Below are 18887 nucleotides of genomic sequence, written 5' to 3'. Positions count from 1 at the left end.
TTATGGGGTATTTCTAACATAAAGACCCTCAAAATCACTTCAAAACTGAACTGGTCCCTGAAAAATTCAGATTTTGAAATTTACTTGAACAATTTGAAAATTGCTGCTGAGCTTTGAAGCCCTCTAATGTCTTCAAAAAGTAAAAACATGTCAACTTTATGATGCAAACATAAAGTAGACATATTGTATATGTGAATCAATGTATTATTTATTTGGTATGTCTATTTTTCTTACAAGCAGAGAGCTTCAAAGTTATAAAAATGCTAACATTTCAAATTTTTTATGAAATTTTGGAATTTTTCACCAAGAAATTATACAAGCATCAACGTCAATTTACCATATGTCACGAAAAAAAAATATCTAAATCAAATTCATAAGTACAAGCATCCCAGAGTTATTAATGCTTAAAGTGACAGTGGTCAGAATTGCAAAAAATGCTCTGGTCCTTAGGGTCAAAATGGGCTCAGTCCCCAAGAGGTTAAGTCCATCAAAGACCAGGCCTGTTGTCTGGGACATATGTCTTTATTAGAGTATAATTCTCATAATGTTTTACCTATGAAAACAATTCTGACATTGTTTTTTTTTTTCTTTTGTCACAAGTTGTACTACATGCAAATAGTTTTCTTTGTCACTCCTTGCACTACATGTAAATAGTAAAAGTAAATAGATATCATTTGTATTTTTTTATTTACAATGCAAAAAATCATAACATTTTCGAAAAAAGAAAAGTTTTTGTTATTTTGACACTAATAGGTTGCATATATTTATACATACTGTGCAAATTGTTTATAAAAATTTTAATTTCATATGTCTATTTTGTCAACTTTTTTTTATTACTCACATTTTTACTTGACATTTAAAAAATTTAGGAAATTTGAAAATAACTTCCTTTTTATGTGCTAAGCAAGGTTTGCAGCATCTGAACATAGGAAACCCCCCAGAATTACCCCTTTTTAAAAACTAGATCCCATAAGGTTATCACCAGGGGGTAGAGAGAGTATTTTAATGCTATATTTTTTTCAGTTGAAAAAAAAAATTCCTTTTTTTCACAAATGCATAATTTGTGGGACATATTTTTTATATATCCCTTCAGAAATGGAAAAAATGATCCCCGTATGTTATTCCACTGTTTGTCCCATGTTCAGCAATACCCCCGCTTAGGCTCTATTTGGATGTTTGGCCACATGGTGGGACCCAGAAGGAGAGGAGCGTCATTTGACTTTCAGGGTCTCATTTTAGGCCGAAAAAAATGTAGGGTGCACTCCACACCTGCAATGTGTTTTCGGTGCCAGAACCATATCGTACCCCCACAAGTCACCCCAGTAAAGTGAATTTATAGATATTATATGTACCTACTTGTGAGGTATATTTACTAATTGATTTAGTATTATGTGTGCATATGCACATACTTCCATGTATGCACAGATTATGTATACAGGTACTTCTAAAAAAAATTTGCATATTGTGCTAAAGTTCATTATTTTCCATAATGTAATGATAAAAATTAAACTTTCATATATTTTAGATTCATTGCACACCAAGTGAAATATTTCAGGTATGTTATTGTTTTAATACTGATGATTTTGGCATACAGCTCATGAAAACCCCAAATTCCTATCTCCAAAAATTAGCATATCATGAAAAGGTTCTCTAAACGAGCTATTAACCTAATCATCTGAATCAACCAATTAACTCTAAACACCTGCAAAAGATTCCTGAGGCTTTTAAAAGCTCACAGCCTGGTTCATTACTCAAAACCGCAATCAGGGGTAAGACTGCCGACCTGACTGCTGTCCAGAAGGCCATCATTGACACCCTCATGCAAGAGGGTAAGACACAGAAAAAAAATTTCTGAACAAATAGGTTGTTCCCAGAGTGCTGTATCAAGGCACCTCAATGGGAAGTCTGTGGAAAGGAAAAAATGTGGCAGACAACGCTCCACAACGAGAAGAGGTGACCGGACCCTGAGGAAGATTGTGGAGAAGGACCGATTCCAGACCTTGGGGACCTGCGGAAGCAGTGGACTGAGTCTGGAGTAGAAACATCCAGAGCCACCGTGCACAGGCGTGTGCAGGAAATGGGCTACAGGTGCCGCATTCCCCAGGTCAAGCCACTTTTGAACCAGAGACATGTCAGCTGCCACTTTTGAACATGCCATGTCAGCTGATGGTGTTGGTCCACTGTGTTTTATCAAGGGCAGGGTCAATGCAGTTAGCTATCAGGAGATTTTGGAGCACTTCATGCTTCCATCTGCTGAAAAGCTTTATGGAGATGAAGATTTCATTTTTCAGCACGACCTGGCACCTGCTCACAGTGCCAAAACCACTGGTAAATGGTTTACTGACCATGGTATTACTGTGCTCAATTGGCCTGCCAACTCTCCTGACCTGAACCCCATAGAGAATCTGTTGGATATTGTGAAGAGAAAGTTGAGAGACACAAGACCCAACTCTCTGGATGAGCATAAGGCCGCTATCGAAGCATCCTGGGCTTCCATAACACCTCAGCAGTGCCACAGGCTGATTGCCTCCATGCCACGCCGCATTAAAGCAGTCATTTCTGCAAAAGGATTCCTGACCAAGTATTGAGTGCATAACTGAACATAATTATTTGAAGGTTGACTTTTTTTGTATTAAAAACACTTTTCTTTTATTGGTCGCATGAAATATGCTAACTTTTTTAAATAGGAATTTTGTGTTTTCATGAGCTGCATGCCAAGATCATCAGTATTAAAACAATAAAAGACCTGAAATATTTCAGTTGGTGTGCAATGAATCTAAAATATATGAAAGTAACATTTTTATCATTACATTATGGAAAATAATGAACTTTAGCACAATATGCTAATTTTTTTTAGAAGAACCGGTACATAAAAGGGGAATATTGGTCTGTAATGAATAGGTGTGGGAATGTGTGTGTATACTGACGGGTGATATAGAATTAGTGTATTTATAAAATAGTATATATAATGGAGATTCGACATGCAGTCATGGTTGGTTGGATGGATGGATAATTCTAGGGGAAAGTGGGTAGTGGCGTGGGGAGGGCTGAGGCGCTGGTAACAGACTGGCTCTCAACTCTCCATTAAGCCGGGACCCTTCTCCTGCTATCCATTGAATGAAACCGAAAATCTCTAATTCGACATTCAGTCCTTTTGAGGCTATTGTTTCCATTTCAAAAATGTATTTTGATGCTATTCTAGACATTTTGAAGATGAAACTGCCGCCTCTCCAATCAGGTTTTACAGATTGTATGGCCACAAATTGTGTGACTATGATATGCCAATTGTGGAATGTCTTATAGTGTGCTGATAGTGTATGATTATCATAACCTCTTTTGATATTGTAAAAGTGTTCTGCTATGCGTTTAAGTGTGTGTGATGTCCTACCTATATATTGTTTATTGCAGGGGCATGTAATGATATGGATGATATTTTTACTATTGCATGTAAGGAGTTCTTTGATGGCAAGTTTTTTTTTGATTTGTGGTGGATATGACTTGCTCTGTTTTTTTGAGGAACTCCGTAACTTTGCAATTGTTGCATTGGTTGTATCGGTAAAAACCTATGCTTTCTGAAATAGTGGATTGGGTTATATTGTGTTGTATTGTACCTGTTGGTTTGGCGGTTGGTGCAATATTTAAACCTAGATTTGGTGCTTTGGTGAAGATGACTGGTGCTTGTGAAGGGAGTGATGGACCTATGGTGTTGTCGGACTGTAATAAATGGCAATGTTTGTTGATGATTCTCTTAATTTGTTGATGTGATATGTTGAAGGGTATGATGCATTTTGCTTGTTGTGAGATATCTTGTTGTGGTAATCAGTTTGAAAAAGAGACTGAAACACTCACAGAACAATTTCAACAGAAACAATACCCCATCAATTTACTACACGATTCCCTCAAGAAAGCCATGACTCAAAACAGAGGACAAATTCACACCAAGATATCTCACAACAAGCAAAATGCATCATACCCTTCAACACATCACATCAACAAATTAAGAGAATCATCAACGAACATTGTCCAATTAGATACAAGCGGGACATATATAAGACCTGCATTTTCACACAGTGGAAATTTTTGCTATTGAAAAAGAGATCCAGCTGATCTCGAAATGCGTCTTGCCACAATATCCACTGTATATAGCAATCTACATTCAGCCGCAGCACTTCACAGCCTCTCTGTGCGCATAGCGCATAAACCGGACTATGAGATACGCTGACTCCCCTGTTGCGCACAGTGCATGAAGCATGACATTACTACGCTGCTAAGCAGACCTCTCCCTCCCCTAGCTCACCGGCACTGACGACTCGCCATCCTAGGAAGCGACCAGGCGTTCCGTTCGGAAGCCGCAGCAGGTAAGTAGCGTGAGCTCCGGGGGACCACATCAGGACAGGTGAGCTACACTGTCCTGCAACCACCAATCTATGTACTTTTTCCCAGCAATTATTGTTTAAAACGGACAAATCTCTCTGAGCCACATGGATTGCATAATTCACAGACCTTACCCACTGGACTATAGAGTGTGTATATATTTGCACTCATAAATGCTGCCTAAAATTAAGATTGCATAATACAGACTTTGATAAAAGTTATATAAGCTATCTCTACAAGTTTTACATAAGTTTTATTTTATTGTATTTTAACAACTTTCATCCACCATATATCTACTAGCCCTGCAGGCAGTTGCCATAGACATTATAAATCAATAAATATATAATTTTTTCTATATTGTATCCTACAATTTTTATATACCCAACTGTGGACATATAATTTATATACATGCTTTCATCCATGAGCATATAAAAGACCAGATTTGAGCAAAATATTTTTTCTAGTTCTCATATTTATTTACTTAAATGAGAACTTCGTCGAAAGATGTTATTTCTCTTATATGCCCGGGCTGCAAGAATAAAAATGATAAACTTCAACTTACCTTCCACCCCTCCCCCGGTGCAACTGGAATAGGTTTCCCATCCTCCATCCCCAGTCTTCTTCAAACTTACGGTGCCCAACAAGTCACATCATGCTCAGCTAATTGCCAGCCACAGCAGTTTCCCGGCTCAGATACTGGTAGGCTGAGTGTAATGTAACGGGCCCAGGCACCAGGAAGAAGGTCAGGCCTGGAACTAACACTGACCTAGGTCAGGCATGCACAGTTTCTTAGTCCTCCTCACACACAGTGAATATACAGCCAAATAGACTGCGCCATAAACAGCTGTTAACTGGCCTATCAGAACCTCTAGAAGAACATCATCCACTGCCAAATATGTATGAGAGAGTCTTGGTGGATATTCACTGGCCAGGATGAGGTAAATATACCTCATATAATATGATGTACTGCTATAGCTTATATTACAGGCTGTAATACTATGGAGAGGGTGGAGGAAGATATTATTACCTATAATTACACACTACGCTGTGTGAAAAGAGAAGAACTTCCCCATTATTTTTAGAGTCACAGCAGTTGGTGGATCCTCTGGGCCTGTGTGGATGATGACGTGAGCCATGCCAGGGAGCAGAGTCTAAGGTGCTGCTGGTTTTCACCAGAGCCCACCAAAAAGCGGGATGGTCTTGCTGCGGCAGGCGGCACCCAAGTCGCTACCCCTGGCACGACTCGTCCACACAGGTTGTTTGGATATGGCGTGGCACAAAAGGAAATTGGCAAGATCGTCAAGGTAGCAGTAGGTCAAGGCAGATGGCACAGGTGCAGGGTCAGGTAACGGAACAAGGATCAGGAACACAGGGAAAAAACGGAGGAGCAGATACTTAAAGACAAGGTGCAGGTGAAGACACTTAATTAAATGAGTACTGGCCCTTAAAATGTAAGAGCTCTGGTGCGCATAAATCAGAAGCGATGATAGATATCTTGGCAAAGGAAAAAACTTGAATCGGGGTGGTCAAGTGAGGAGAGGTAATATTCACATCTAGGCATGCCACTCCTACTTGTCCAAGATGAGAGTGTTCTCCCGGACATGGAGGACATATAGAACAGTCTTTGAAAAAGTGCTCCAAATTGGCACAATATAGGCACAAATTCTCATCATGTCAATGAGATTTTTCCGGCTGCTTTAAGTGAAAACGGTCCACTTCCATAGCCTCTTCGTCTGGAAGCAACGAAGACAGTAGGGGTGGATGTTGGAACACGGGTATCAGACGAGGTAAACGCCGTGTTCGGGAAGGTTCTTTTTCCAAAGGATGTTCCTCCTACCTCTCAGCAAAACGCACATCAATTCGAGTCGCTTAAAGGATAAGTTCACTCAGTTTAGTTGGAGAATCTCGTGCAGCGAGAGCATCCTTGATTTTTGAGGAAAGTCCTTTTTTAAGGACACACAAGGTAGTACACAAGGCCTCGTCGTTCCAAGAAAGTTCAGAAACAAGTGTGCGGAACTGAACCACATAGTCGCCAATGGAGGAGTTCCCTTGGCAGAGGATCAGAAGAGCCATCTCGGCAGAGGAGGCTCGTGCGGGTTTTTCAAATGTATTGCAGAATTCTGCAAGGAAGATCGACAGGTTCAAAGAGACCGGATCTCTACAATCCCAGAGAGGAGTAGCCCAGGCTAAAGCTTTTCCAGACAGTAGACTGACCACAAATGCCACTTTAGCACACTCCGTCGGGGACAGATCCGCCATGAGTTCTAGATGGATAGAAAACTGTGTCACAAAGCCACTACACAGCTTGGGATCTCTGTCATACTTAGAAGGCAAGGACAAAGGAAGCATGGTCCAGGGAGAAGCTGCAGACACAGGAGGAGGCTCAGGAACAGGTGGCTGCTGTTGCTGTTGTTGCTGCTGAGCAGCAAGAAGCTGTTGCACCATGGATGAGAGTTGATTCAGTTGTTGCGCCTGACAGGCTAACTGTTGCGACTTCTGAGCCACGATGTTGGAAAGATCCGAGACATCTAGTAAAAGCACCCCAGTGGGATCCATGGCTGGATCTTACTGTTAGGGTCACAGCAGGTGGTTGATCCTCTGAGCCTGTGTGGATGATGACGTGAGCAGAGTCTAAGGTGCCGCTGGTTTTCACAAGAGCCCGCTGCAAAGCTGGATGGTCTTGCTTCGGCAGGCGGCACCCAGGTCGCTACCCCTGGCACGACTCATCCACACAGGTTGCTGGGATGTGGCATGGCACAAAAGGAAACTGGAACGACGAGGTCAAGGTAGCAGTAGGTCAGGGCAGGTGGCACAGGTGCAGGGTCAGGTATCAGAACAAGGTTCCGGAACACGGATATTAGGAACACAGTATGCTTTCACTAGGGCACAAGGCAACAAGACCCGACCAGGAACAAAGGAAGGAGCAGATACTTAAAGACAAGGTGCAGGTGAAGACACTTATTTAAATGAGTACTGGCCCTTAAAATGTAAGAGCTCCGCCACGCACACCCTAGGAGGCGGGGGCACACACGCTGGGGCTGCGGGAACAGAAAGACCAGGGAGGTGAGTGACGGGATGGGATTTGCATGCGGGCGCGTCCCGCTATGCGAATCCCAGCCCCGCCGGCAGTGGGGACATGACAAGAGAGCACTCACGACCAGAGTGCAGATGTTACAACTATTAGGGTGCATTCACATGCTATTACTAGCAGCGGGTTTCCCGCTGTGGGAATCCTGCTGCGAGTTATGCTACCATTGAATTAAATGGGTCCACAGACAGTCCGCAATAGTTTCAGATTTGAGGACTGTCCGCGGACCTATTCAAAAGAATGGTAGCGTAACTCGCAGCAGGTTTCCCACTGCTAGTTACTAGCGTGTGAATGCACCCTAAAGATAAGATTATTCTAATGGATGACTCTCACTATGCAGCACAGGAATGAACATCTGCACTAATGACTGTTGGGAAATGAAATTCAAAGCAAATCATGCGACAGTAGCTCTGCCCACCACACAGATTTTTACATGAAAAAAAGGAGAGGATAAAAAAAAAAGGCAGAAACAAGGAAATAAGGTCATGTCTACATTATTTTATTCAGATGGACCTTTAACTTCATACAAAATGTAAAGTTTGCTGAGGAAAGTGGTTCATGTTAAAACCCCTTTAAACTGTTGTCCTCTTGTTTTGGTTAAGATTAAATATTTGTAAATTTGACCAAGTATAGTGATCCATGTATTTTTTATTTATTTTATTAAATGTGTATATCCACAGTAAAGACCAGTAAAAGTGCTTTGAAATTACAGGGGTATTCCAGGAATTTTTTTTATTTGACTATTCTACAGGGGCTGTAAACTTAGTATAGTTCATAATATAGTGTCTGTACCTGTGCGTGATAGTTTTCTCACAATTCTTCTGTGATTTTCACTCCAATATTTATTTTTAACAGCATACAAAATTACTGTTATCTCAGATTTTTCCCAGGTTGTAATGCGGCCGAGACCTGACTCACTAGTCAGCTGATGACAGGGAGCCTGTCTGCTTCAATGGGTGGAGTGATTGTTTGGTGGGAGAGAGATTAATCTGCAACTAATGCAACAGCTGTAGGCACCCTGATTGAAAACCACAGGTCTTTTGAATGGATGCAGCTCATTTATGTTTCAATGGGTGGGGTGGCTGATGTGTGGGAGGGAGGGAGGGAGGAAAAGGGAATTGTGGGATTTGTAGTCAAAAAAAGAAAAGTCAAACAGGAAATACCAGTTCACAAAAAGCTAGCCACAGTATTATGGTAATCTCACAACATAGCCATTTAGCCCCAAGACGAGCACAAATCCTTCCTAAGCATGTCCATTACTGTCTGCCAAGTACCTACTAAAATAACCTTATGGTGGATAACCCCTTTAAGCTATATGGAATTGATGTGTTCCCTTTCTTCCATTTCAGAATATGCATTTGCTTTCTGTCTTATTATCCAGTCTACACCATGTACTTAAATAAGATATGCAATTTTCCTTTCTTACGTCAAGACGATAATTTATGGTTTCTATCACTGAAGTATGTTCCTTAGTTAAAAACAAAATTATATTGGCTAGAACTTAATTGTGGCTTAGTGGACCAAAACGTAATATTCAGAATCGTACTTATAATGTAAGAGAACATTTTGTTCGCTGTATGTTTTTAGCATTATTCATATTATTCTTAAAATCTGTGTTCCAAAGGTCTTTTTTTATCTTTTACAAATTAACTTGTAAAATGTGGTCTGAACTCTTTTAATGAAAAAAATTCTTATATTTTTATGACTCCTCATTTTTGGGATATACCTGCAATATTTTATCCAGCAATTTTAATGATACAGTATTTTATTAAATCAAGTAACTTCAACTTTAAAAGTTACACACTCCCCATCCTTGCATCTTGATATAGTTAGTAAAGAGCTTTAAGTAGCTGACATTTTTAATGCTTGTTCCTCCCAAAATGAAATTATTAGACTATTAACATGTGTATGTCCTAAAAATGCAAAAAACAAGACACCAAAAGATATTTTAACCTAAGATTGATGAAATGTTTGCTCATGAAAGTCTTCAACAATATAAAGACATCGGAGTACATGTATGAAGTGCACTTAGGAATTGAGTTGCTGTCATGCCAGACATCGCCGATTGTGCCAATATCTAGTATTAACCATTCAGACACCATGATCAAAGTTGATTGCTGCATCTAAAAAAATAATTTCATCGGTAGCTCAGTGGAGCTGATCAGGACCAGGGGAGAGGATGTGCGGAGGGTCCCTACTTGACTCCGACTCGTCCGATAAGCGCTCTAATAGTGCAGGGAGCCTCAGCAACCTGCACTAATGGAGCGCCAATAACACACAGCATTGTTCAGTGCATGCATTTGAAAGATTGCATGTAATAGTCCCCTCTGGGGACTAAAAAAAATTAAATTTCTAAGTAAATGCTAAGGAAAATGCTTTTGACATGAAAAGGGGAGGACTCCCAAAAGCTTGTATCTATATAAAACTGTTAGTCCAATAAAAAATCTATAACAATGTATTGCAACAATCTATGAGTGGCTCTGTGGCAGTTTTGTAAAATCTCAGATTTTTGTTTTTAAGAAAGCTTGTAGTTTTCCTTTCATAGTCTAAAAATCCCATGTGGGTTTAGCATTGGGAATTTTTCTGGAGTCCTCTTATCCCATTCTTCAGTAGAAATCCTTAAGTCATATGATGAAAGAATCACATGACCTGTCTTGAGAAAAACGCATGAGAAAAAAATGCGCTTCTGGATGCTTTATCCATGCGAAAATCATGTTTGGATGCTGGTCAGCAACAGTCGGATAAGCGTGGCTGGGTTTTGCAATGGCCCCCCGCCGCCACTCCTTTCCTCCCTACGTCACAGCTTGGACTGTGCCAAAGAAGCAGAGGTCCTGACATCCTGGATGTGCACACGGCCCATTATGACTTACCAGAGTGAGTGCATGCTCCCTGCCTCTAGCACAACGCAGGCACATGGAGGTTTCAGCTGGCAGGAGCCAGTGCTCGAGGAGGGAGCGAGCACTTGCTCTGGTAAGTTAAGCTGGGCCGCACGCATGTGCTGAGGACCTCTGTCTCTCTGTCATCTGTCCAAGTGGTGATTTAGAGAGGAAAGGCGTGGTGGCGGCGGTGCTTAAGCAACTGTGTGCAAAAGTCACAAAACCCTTCATTTCCCAGCTTTCTTTTTTACCTGAATGTTCCAGCAAGACAGATTGTGCCGACAGAACAAATACAGACCATTGTCTGTATTGTTCTGCAACTGCTTTCAGTGCGCTACTTTGGAATATTTTAGTGGAGTGATCTTACTCCTCTGTATGCTGTTAAGTACACACTAAACTCACTGAGGGGAGATTAATCAAAACCTGTTCAGAGGACGAGTGGTCCAGTTGCCCATGGCAACCAATCTGATTGCTTCTTAAATTTTTAAAGAGACCTGTGGAAAAGGAAATAAGCAATCTGATTGGTTGCCATACACAACTACACCATTTTTCCTCTACATAGGTTTTGATAAATCTCCCCCACTGTCCCTCACACAGATCTGCTATTTATAGCTCTTCAGCATGCATAGGCTTTTCTGGTGCCTCTGACATGTCCCTTATACTGCCTCCAGATTGGCTGGGAGCTCTTTGCAAGGCATTATGGCCCTTTGTGAAGTCAGGCGATTCTTCCTTCTTCTTGCAAGGCCATAGGCTAACCTGAGGTCAGGTGATACTTATTCCTACTTGTTAGGTATTCTGAGCTACCCTGAGGTCATGTGATCCTACTGCTATTCTGATATGTTGTCATTTCATTTTTTTCATGTTTAGTTGAAACAAGCCAGTCAATGTTTGCCTTCACTCAAAACTATATTTTTTCCAAATGTTCAGGCCAAAACTAATTTTCTGTTATTGGTTCACTCAACTCAACTTGCGTATACAAACCAGTTGCAGCCTCAAGGATCCACTTGCTTGTCTAGAGACTATCTTTTATGTTGAATACATGTTTGCCATTGTTGTGTATTTGCAAACATTCCTTGAAGATGAAAGCAACATTAATAGTTTCTACGAAAAACAACTTTATGACTTTATTAAGACATCAGAGGGTGGACTGCATTAAGACATCAAAGGTTCTTTGGTGCTATTGACATCTCTTACTCAATGATCCCTGTTTAAAGGTATTAGATATTATACCCAACAAAATGGATTTAACATTTAGAGAAAATCTATAACTTTCATAATATTTTTGCACCTAGTAGGGTTCCTGACACCAGATTACACTTTTTAAGCTATTTACTTCTATTGCTGGTGCTTTTAGGTGTTGAAAAACATGTTGTCTGTGTTGGAACAGGATAACTCACAAAGCTGTTTAATTTTTCTGAATAATCGCGCATGAAACTTCTAATAATAAATCCCTTCTTAGCTGCAGTACAGATAATGTAAAATATGTTTTTTTTTATATGTTCTTGTAATTTTGGTGTACTATTTAACCACTAAAGAGCAGGATAAATCACAGTTACAGTACATTTAGTATCAGAACTTATTGCTATCAGTCTCTTTGCTCTGCTCTTGTCTGATGTTTCTAGCTGTTGATCTTTATGGTGTATTTGTTTCCGTTTTTAATCAATCTGTTTCACATGCTGTGCCCATGTACATAACTGTATGTATTCAATTTTACTGTTACTCATTTCTGTGATTGTGTAGGTTTGTTATTTTATCATTATTAGGATTTATGTCATACATTATTCTTTGTACTGTAATTGTTCTGTTTCTTATTATCTGTCTATAATTTAAATATCATTCATTGTGTAATTAGTAGGATCTGGTTCTGCCCAAAGGGTTACATTTTATGTTGTTATGCTGGGCATCATGCAACTCCTAGTCATTTCACACCCTTAGGTACATATACATTTTCAGCCAGCCTGTCATTCATGGCTTGTGGTATAGTGTGCCCCTGAGCTCACCCAGAACTCCTTTCCCTGCCTACGTAAGTATCCACCCTAAATAGCAGCTTCACAACTGGTCGACCGTCTATGCGCTGAAATGAAGTGCAGGGGTGTCACAAGTCAAAACAATACACAGAACTGTACAAAGTTCAGGGAAATCAGGTCAGGACAGGATACAAAAAAAATTAGTCGAAAGATGGACAGGGAATGTACAAATGAATGTAAAATCGGAGTCAACAGGCTGCCTCTTTACCAGAGAAAGCAATGCAGTACCAATACAGAAGATAGAACAATGGTCAGGAGATGGTAAGGTAAAATATACACAGAAAAGCAAAGCAGAAGCAAGACAAGAGCAAGTGCTGATAAAGACAAACAAACACGAGCAATGAATGGCAGACTGGCTGGTAAATACTGTGCACCTGAGAAGGGTGTGGATGCCGGGGCAGATGTTATAGGCTCTAAGACCAAGCCCCTGATAGAACCGAGCATTGCCACAGCTCATAATGCTCATCCAAACAACAAAAACTTAACCCTACAGGCAGAACCAAGTCTACCTCTTACAGAATGTTTGCCAATTTTGTATGGTTACATTTTTTCTGAGCATGTTGTGTTCTGATCTCTGGGCTATGGGAGGGGGTATGACGGCTAGTACACAGCTGTCACACCCCCTCCCATTGACATGAATAGAGGGAATGTGATAACGGTGGTTGCCTGTCATCCAGCACCGAGCAGAGTTCGCTCCTTGCATCGGGGACATTCGAAGATTGCTGTGGGTCCCAGCCATCAGACCTCCATGATTATGTGCTTATCCCCTAGCCTATGGTTAGAGGATAAAGTGTCAAACCTTGGACTACCACTTAAATAACAAGTGTTACCTGTGGCCAGAACAGTCCATGTAGGAGCTCTCTGATTGGGTCTCCTATATTGCCTTCAGAGTAGAGGCACATGCCTACTAAGCCTGCCTAAGCAAAAATCTAAACAGCTAGTTGAAATAGATAATACAATTCATTCAGGTTTATATAAAACCTTTTCCTAGTAGTTATTTTGTCATTTTTCCTTTCATGCAGATCTATCCGAATGTTCTCTAAGCTCTTTCCCAACTGGGCTGTATTTAGCTACGAGTACAGTTGTTGACCAGATCTTCTCAATTTCTTTGGCTAAGAATGAGTTAAAAAGCTTGGCAGGAAAATTTTTTACTACTTTCAAAGCATTACAAGGTAAGTGCAAATACCCCAGTATGTTTTATAGTTAAAAATGCCATAATGTTTTTTTTTCAGTTTTCAGGGAAACCCGCCACAGAGATTTTTTTCCCCTTGTACATCTCTCATTTATGGGAACTGTCATCTTAAAGGGGTTCTTCGGTGCTTAGACATCTTATCCCCTATCCAAAGGATAGGGGATAAGATGCCTGATCGTGGGAGTCCCACCAGTGGGGACCCCCGGGATCTTGCACGCGGCACCCCGTTTGTAATCAGTCCCCGGAGCGTGTTCGCTCCGGGTCTGATTACTGACGACCACAAGGTTGGCGGCGTGTGATGTCACGCCTCCGCCCCCGTGTGACTTCACGCTCTGCCCCTCAATGCAAGCCTACGGGAGGGGGCGTGATAGCTGTCACACCCCCTCCCGTAGGCTTGCATTGAGGGGCGGAGCATGACGTCACAGGGGGGGCGGAGGTGTGACGTCACCACGCCGCCGGCCTTGTGGTCGTCGGTAATCAGACCCGGAGCGGTGGGACTCCCCCGATCAGGCATCTTGTCCCCTATCCTTTGAATAGGGGATAAGATGTCTAAAGCACCGGAGAACCCCTTTAAAGAGGACTTATCAACTCTTTTGACATATCTGGGCATTAGATAGATAGAACATTTATTTCAATATCCTCACGGCAAGGGAATTAAATAAATGTTGCTAGGCTCCTACAGGTTACAGCTGAGGTTTTGTCAACAGGACAAACTATTATCCTCTTTGCTTCAGATGCTCACTTCTATCCACTATCTGAACAATAAAGCAATAACTACTCTTTTAGGGAAAATGAATAGAGAGCAATGCAAATCCTTACTTCTGCTTGTAGTGACCAATTGTGTATCCAGAACTGCTGGTGTTGAACTTACATTGGCCGTTATTACAACAGAATTGTTTCTTCCTTTAGCAGAATCTGAAATTTCGTGGCAGAAATTCCACAGTGTGCACAGAGCAGCAAAATCCCATTAAAAACAATGGGAGGCTGCTGCAAGAGGAATAATTTGGAGTGGAATTTGTGCTGTGTGCCAATAGTGTCCACACAAAACAGTGATCTTCTCAGTGCTGCCAATTGGTAATAGTGCCCCTCTTAATACCTCACACTGTAATATTACCCACCTTTATGCCCCCGAAAAAGTAATAATGTGCCCCATACAGCTTAATTATTAAAGGGGCACTCTGCCCCTATACATCTTATCCCCTATCCAAAGTATAAGAGATAAGAGGTCTTCTGATCTCTGTGCAGCACCTGGGGTTCTTTTAGAATGCTGGATGCGGCGCCAGGGGCTTGTGATGCCACACCACATCCCCTCAATGCAAGTCTATGGGAGGGGGTGTGGCAGCAATCACGAGGGGCTTGGCCATGATGTCACGAGCCCCCTGCACCGCACCCAGCATTTTAAACGAACGCCTGGTGCTACACAGAGATCGCATGGGTCATGAATGGAGGGGGCATGGCGTGACGTCTCCCATTGTGGGAACCCAGGGTTCTTAAAATACTGGAAAGAACAAGGGTTATGTGTAGCTCACTCAGGTATGCTATCCTGAGGTTAACTGGATTGGTCTCAATCCCAAAAAGACCTATTAAAGTGGAAAAGCGTATATAATAAATAATTATATAAAACCAGTCCTCAAGGATAGTGAATAAAAGGGGAAAAAATAGAAGAAGAATAGTTGATGTAAAATCGATGTGATAAAATGAATGTAGTAATAATAATAAATTAATAAAATTTCATAAAAAATGAATAATTAATAAATAATAATTAGTAAATAGAAATTAAAATAATAGAATGTCACTATAGTGCAACCACCCTAACAATAAAGTCATATATATATATATATATATATATATATGTATATATATATATGTATATATATATATATATATATATATATATATATATATATATATATAATATATAAACGTCCATAGATGGAAGGGTCCGGTAATGGAATGGCACAGTTCAGGAAGTGATAAAAATGGATAAAGTTCGAGAGTGGCACAGTTCAGGGAGCGATGTGAAATATTGATTCAAAAGGATAATAGCTGGCAATATGATTTCAATAATGCTGGATAGTACCTGTGTGCCGTTGGTGTAGTTCCACTTACAGGCAAAGTGCAACCGGCGTCCTCTGGAGTAGTAGTCTCGCAGTGAGGGTATCTGTCAGAGCTGGCACGGAGTAGCGTCTGGCCTTTATGCAAGTGTGCGGTCCCAGTGAAGTGGAGTGAATGGTCCCGGCAAAACAGGCTGGCACAGGGATGCATCCGGCCAAAAGGAGGGTACACAGGTGATGGGGTGATTGCAGTCCCTGCCGTCCTCGTGCCCTGGAGAGAGAGGATCGCACGCGTGATCCACAGTGGTCCCAGAAAGGGGGGACTTCAGTGCTGCCCAGACCAAAAGTGGGCTAAAATAGTTTTAAAAGGTGGTTGCAGTATGTAGTAAATTAATCACCAAGGTTATACGCATTTCAAGACAGGTGTCTTATTCCTCAATAGCCATAAATAGTGAATATTGATAACCTTGGTTATTCATTTACCACATACGGCAACCACCTTTTATAACTATTTTAGCTCACTTTTGGTCTGGGCAGCGATGCAGACCCCCTTTCTGGGACCGCTGTGGATTGCGCGCGTGATCCTCTCTCTCTCCAGGACACGAGGACGTCAGGGACTGAGATCACCACATCACCTGTGACACCCTCCTTTTGGCCGGACGCATCCCCATGCCAGCCTGTTTTGCTGGGACCATTCACTCCACTTCCCTGGGACCGCACACTTGCATAAAGGCCGGACTGTACTCCTTGCCAGCACCGACAGATACCCTCACCGCGAGACTACTACTCCCGAGGATGCCGGCTTCACTTTGCCTGTAAGTGAAACTACACCATCGGCACACAGGTACTATCCAGAATTATTGAAATCATATTGCCAGCTATTATCCTTTTGAATCAATATTTCAAATCGCTCCCTGAACTGTGCCATTCTCGAACTTTATCCATTTTATCACTTCCTGAACTGTGCCATTCCATTACCGGACCCTTCCATCTATGGATGTTTCTATATATATATATATATATATATATATATATATATATATATATATGACGTTATTCTAAGGTGGTTGCACTATAGTGAAATTATATTATTTTAATTTCTATGCTATCATTTTATGCTACTATATTAACATCTGGTGCAAGAGCTCTGCCCAGATGTGAGATATAATTTTGTGAATAAATCTTAATATTTTACTGTTATCCTTGATTCAGGTTCTGCACCATAGCATTTATTAATTATTTATTATTTATTTTCAACTGTTAATTAACAGTTATTATGAATTATTGATATTAACTATTCATTAATTATTCATTTTTTATGATATTTAATGAATTTATTATTACTACATTCATTTTATCACATCGATTTCACGTCACCTATTCTTCTATTTTCTCCCCTTTTATTCACTATCCTTGAGGACTGGTTTTATATAATTATTTATTATTGTCACGATTCGGCTAGCTGATAGTGGATCCTCTGTGTCAGCGAGGGATAGGCGTGGACCGTGCCGGTGGACCGGTTCTAAGTAGCTACTGGTATTCACCAGAGCCCGCCGCAAAGCGGGATTGTCTTGCTGCGGCGGTAGCAACCAGGTCGTATCCACTGGCAACGGCACAACCTCGCTGACTGCTGAGAAGGCGTGGGACAGAAGGGCTAGGCAGAGACAAGGTCAGACGTAGCAGAAGGTCGGGGCAGGCGGCAAGGTTCGTAGTCAATATGGAATAGCAGGAGGTCAGGAACACAGTATGGGTAACACAGTAATAGCTTTCTCAAGGCACGAGGCAACAAGATCCGGCAAGGTAGTGCAGGGGAAGTGAGGTATAAGTAGGGCAAGGAACAGGTGCAAGCTAATCAGGGTGATTGGGCCAGGCACCATCATTGGTGCACTGGCCCTTTAAATCTCAGAGCGCTGGCGCGCGCCCTAGAGAGCGAAGCCGCGCACGCCAGAGCATGACAGCCGGGGACCGGGACAGGTAAGTGACCTGGGATGCGATTCGCGGGCGGGCATCCCCGCCGGCCATGTCAGTGCAGCGCTCCCGGTCAGCGGGTCTGACCGGGGCGCTGCAGGGAGAGAAATGCCGCGAGCGCTTTGGGGAGGAGCAGGGACCCGGAGCACTCGGCGTAACAGTACCCCCCCTTAGGTCTCCCCCTCTTTTTGTCGGGATGTCGCTCCACAGAGGACGAGGACATCGGGAGCGACTGTAGAGTCTCCCTCCGGGGGACAGCGAAGTCCTGGGTATGCCCATGCATGGCAGACAGTCCAGAAGCAGTGGGAATGGGGAGGGGGGGCAGAGGGTGAGGTTTGACACGGGGCAGAGTGTCACCAGGACGGGGACTATGAGGGGGGACGGCACAGTCCTGACAGGCCTTGGGGAGACCAGGCACAGGAGGAGACACTGAGGACCGACAGACGGAGCTGGGAGCAGACATGAGGCACTCCTTGCGGCAAGCAGGACCCCAATTCTTGATCTCCCCGGTGGTCCAGTCAAGGGTGGGAGAATGGTGCTGGAGCCATGGCAGACCGAGGAGGATTTCAGAGGTACAGCCGGGCAAAACCAAAAATTCAATTTCCTCGAGATGCGGTCCAATGTTCATAAGCAGGGGCACTGTGCGATAACGCACAGTGCAGTGCAGCTTGACCCCGTTGACCGAAGAAATATAGAGCGGCTTGATGAGACGGGTCACCGGGATGCAGTACGTATCAAGCAAAGAGGCCAGAATAAAATTTCCAGAAGAACCAGAGTCCAAGACGGCCACAGCAGAGAAGGAGGAGTTGGCAGAAGGAGAAATCCGTACGGGCACAGAGAGAGATGGAGAAGCAGACTCCGTACCCAGAGACGCCAGGCCCACATGAGCAGGTTGCGTGCGTGCATTTTCCAGACGTGGAGGACGAATAGGGCAATTCACCAAGAAATGTTCGGTACTAGCGCAGTACAGACATAGATTTTTATCCCTACGGCGAGACCTCTCTTCAATAGTCAGGCGAGACCGATCTACTTGCATAGGCTCCTCGGCGGGAGGCACAGGAGTAGGTTGCAAGGGATACCGTGAGAGAGGTGCCCAGGGATTAAGGTCTTTTTCCTGGCGGAGTTCCTGGTGTCTCTCAGAAAAACGCATGTCAATGCGGGTGGCCAAATGGATAAGTTCATGCAGGTTGGCAGGAATCTCTCGTGCGGCCAGCACATCTTTGATGTTACTGGATAGGCCTTTTTTAAAGGTCGCGCAGAGAGCCTCGTTGTTCCAAGATAATTCGGAAGCGAGAGTACGAAATCGGA

The 18887-nt window shown here is 42.5% G+C and overlaps 1 protein-coding gene across 2 annotated transcripts in view; it reads left to right on the top strand.

The window, feature by feature from the left end:
• The window catches only part of LRRC20 (leucine rich repeat containing 20), a 787843-nt gene that overhangs the window by 235873 nt on the left and 533083 nt on the right, over window positions 1–18887 (top strand). For both annotated transcript variants that reach the window (XM_056530493.1, XM_056530494.1), the window contains exon 3: window positions 13388–13537. In XM_056530493.1, the coding sequence (XP_056386468.1) occupies window positions 13388–13537 (150 nt within the window). The remainder of the gene's footprint in view (window positions 1–13387; window positions 13538–18887) is intronic.

The sequence above is a fragment of the Hyla sarda genome, chromosome 7 (genome assembly GCF_029499605.1).
Source record: "Hyla sarda isolate aHylSar1 chromosome 7, aHylSar1.hap1, whole genome shotgun sequence".
Lineage (NCBI taxonomy): Eukaryota > Metazoa > Chordata > Amphibia > Anura > Hylidae > Hyla > Hyla sarda.
Note: the sequence above shows the minus strand (reverse complement) of the source record. Positions and strands in the feature narration are given on the sequence as shown.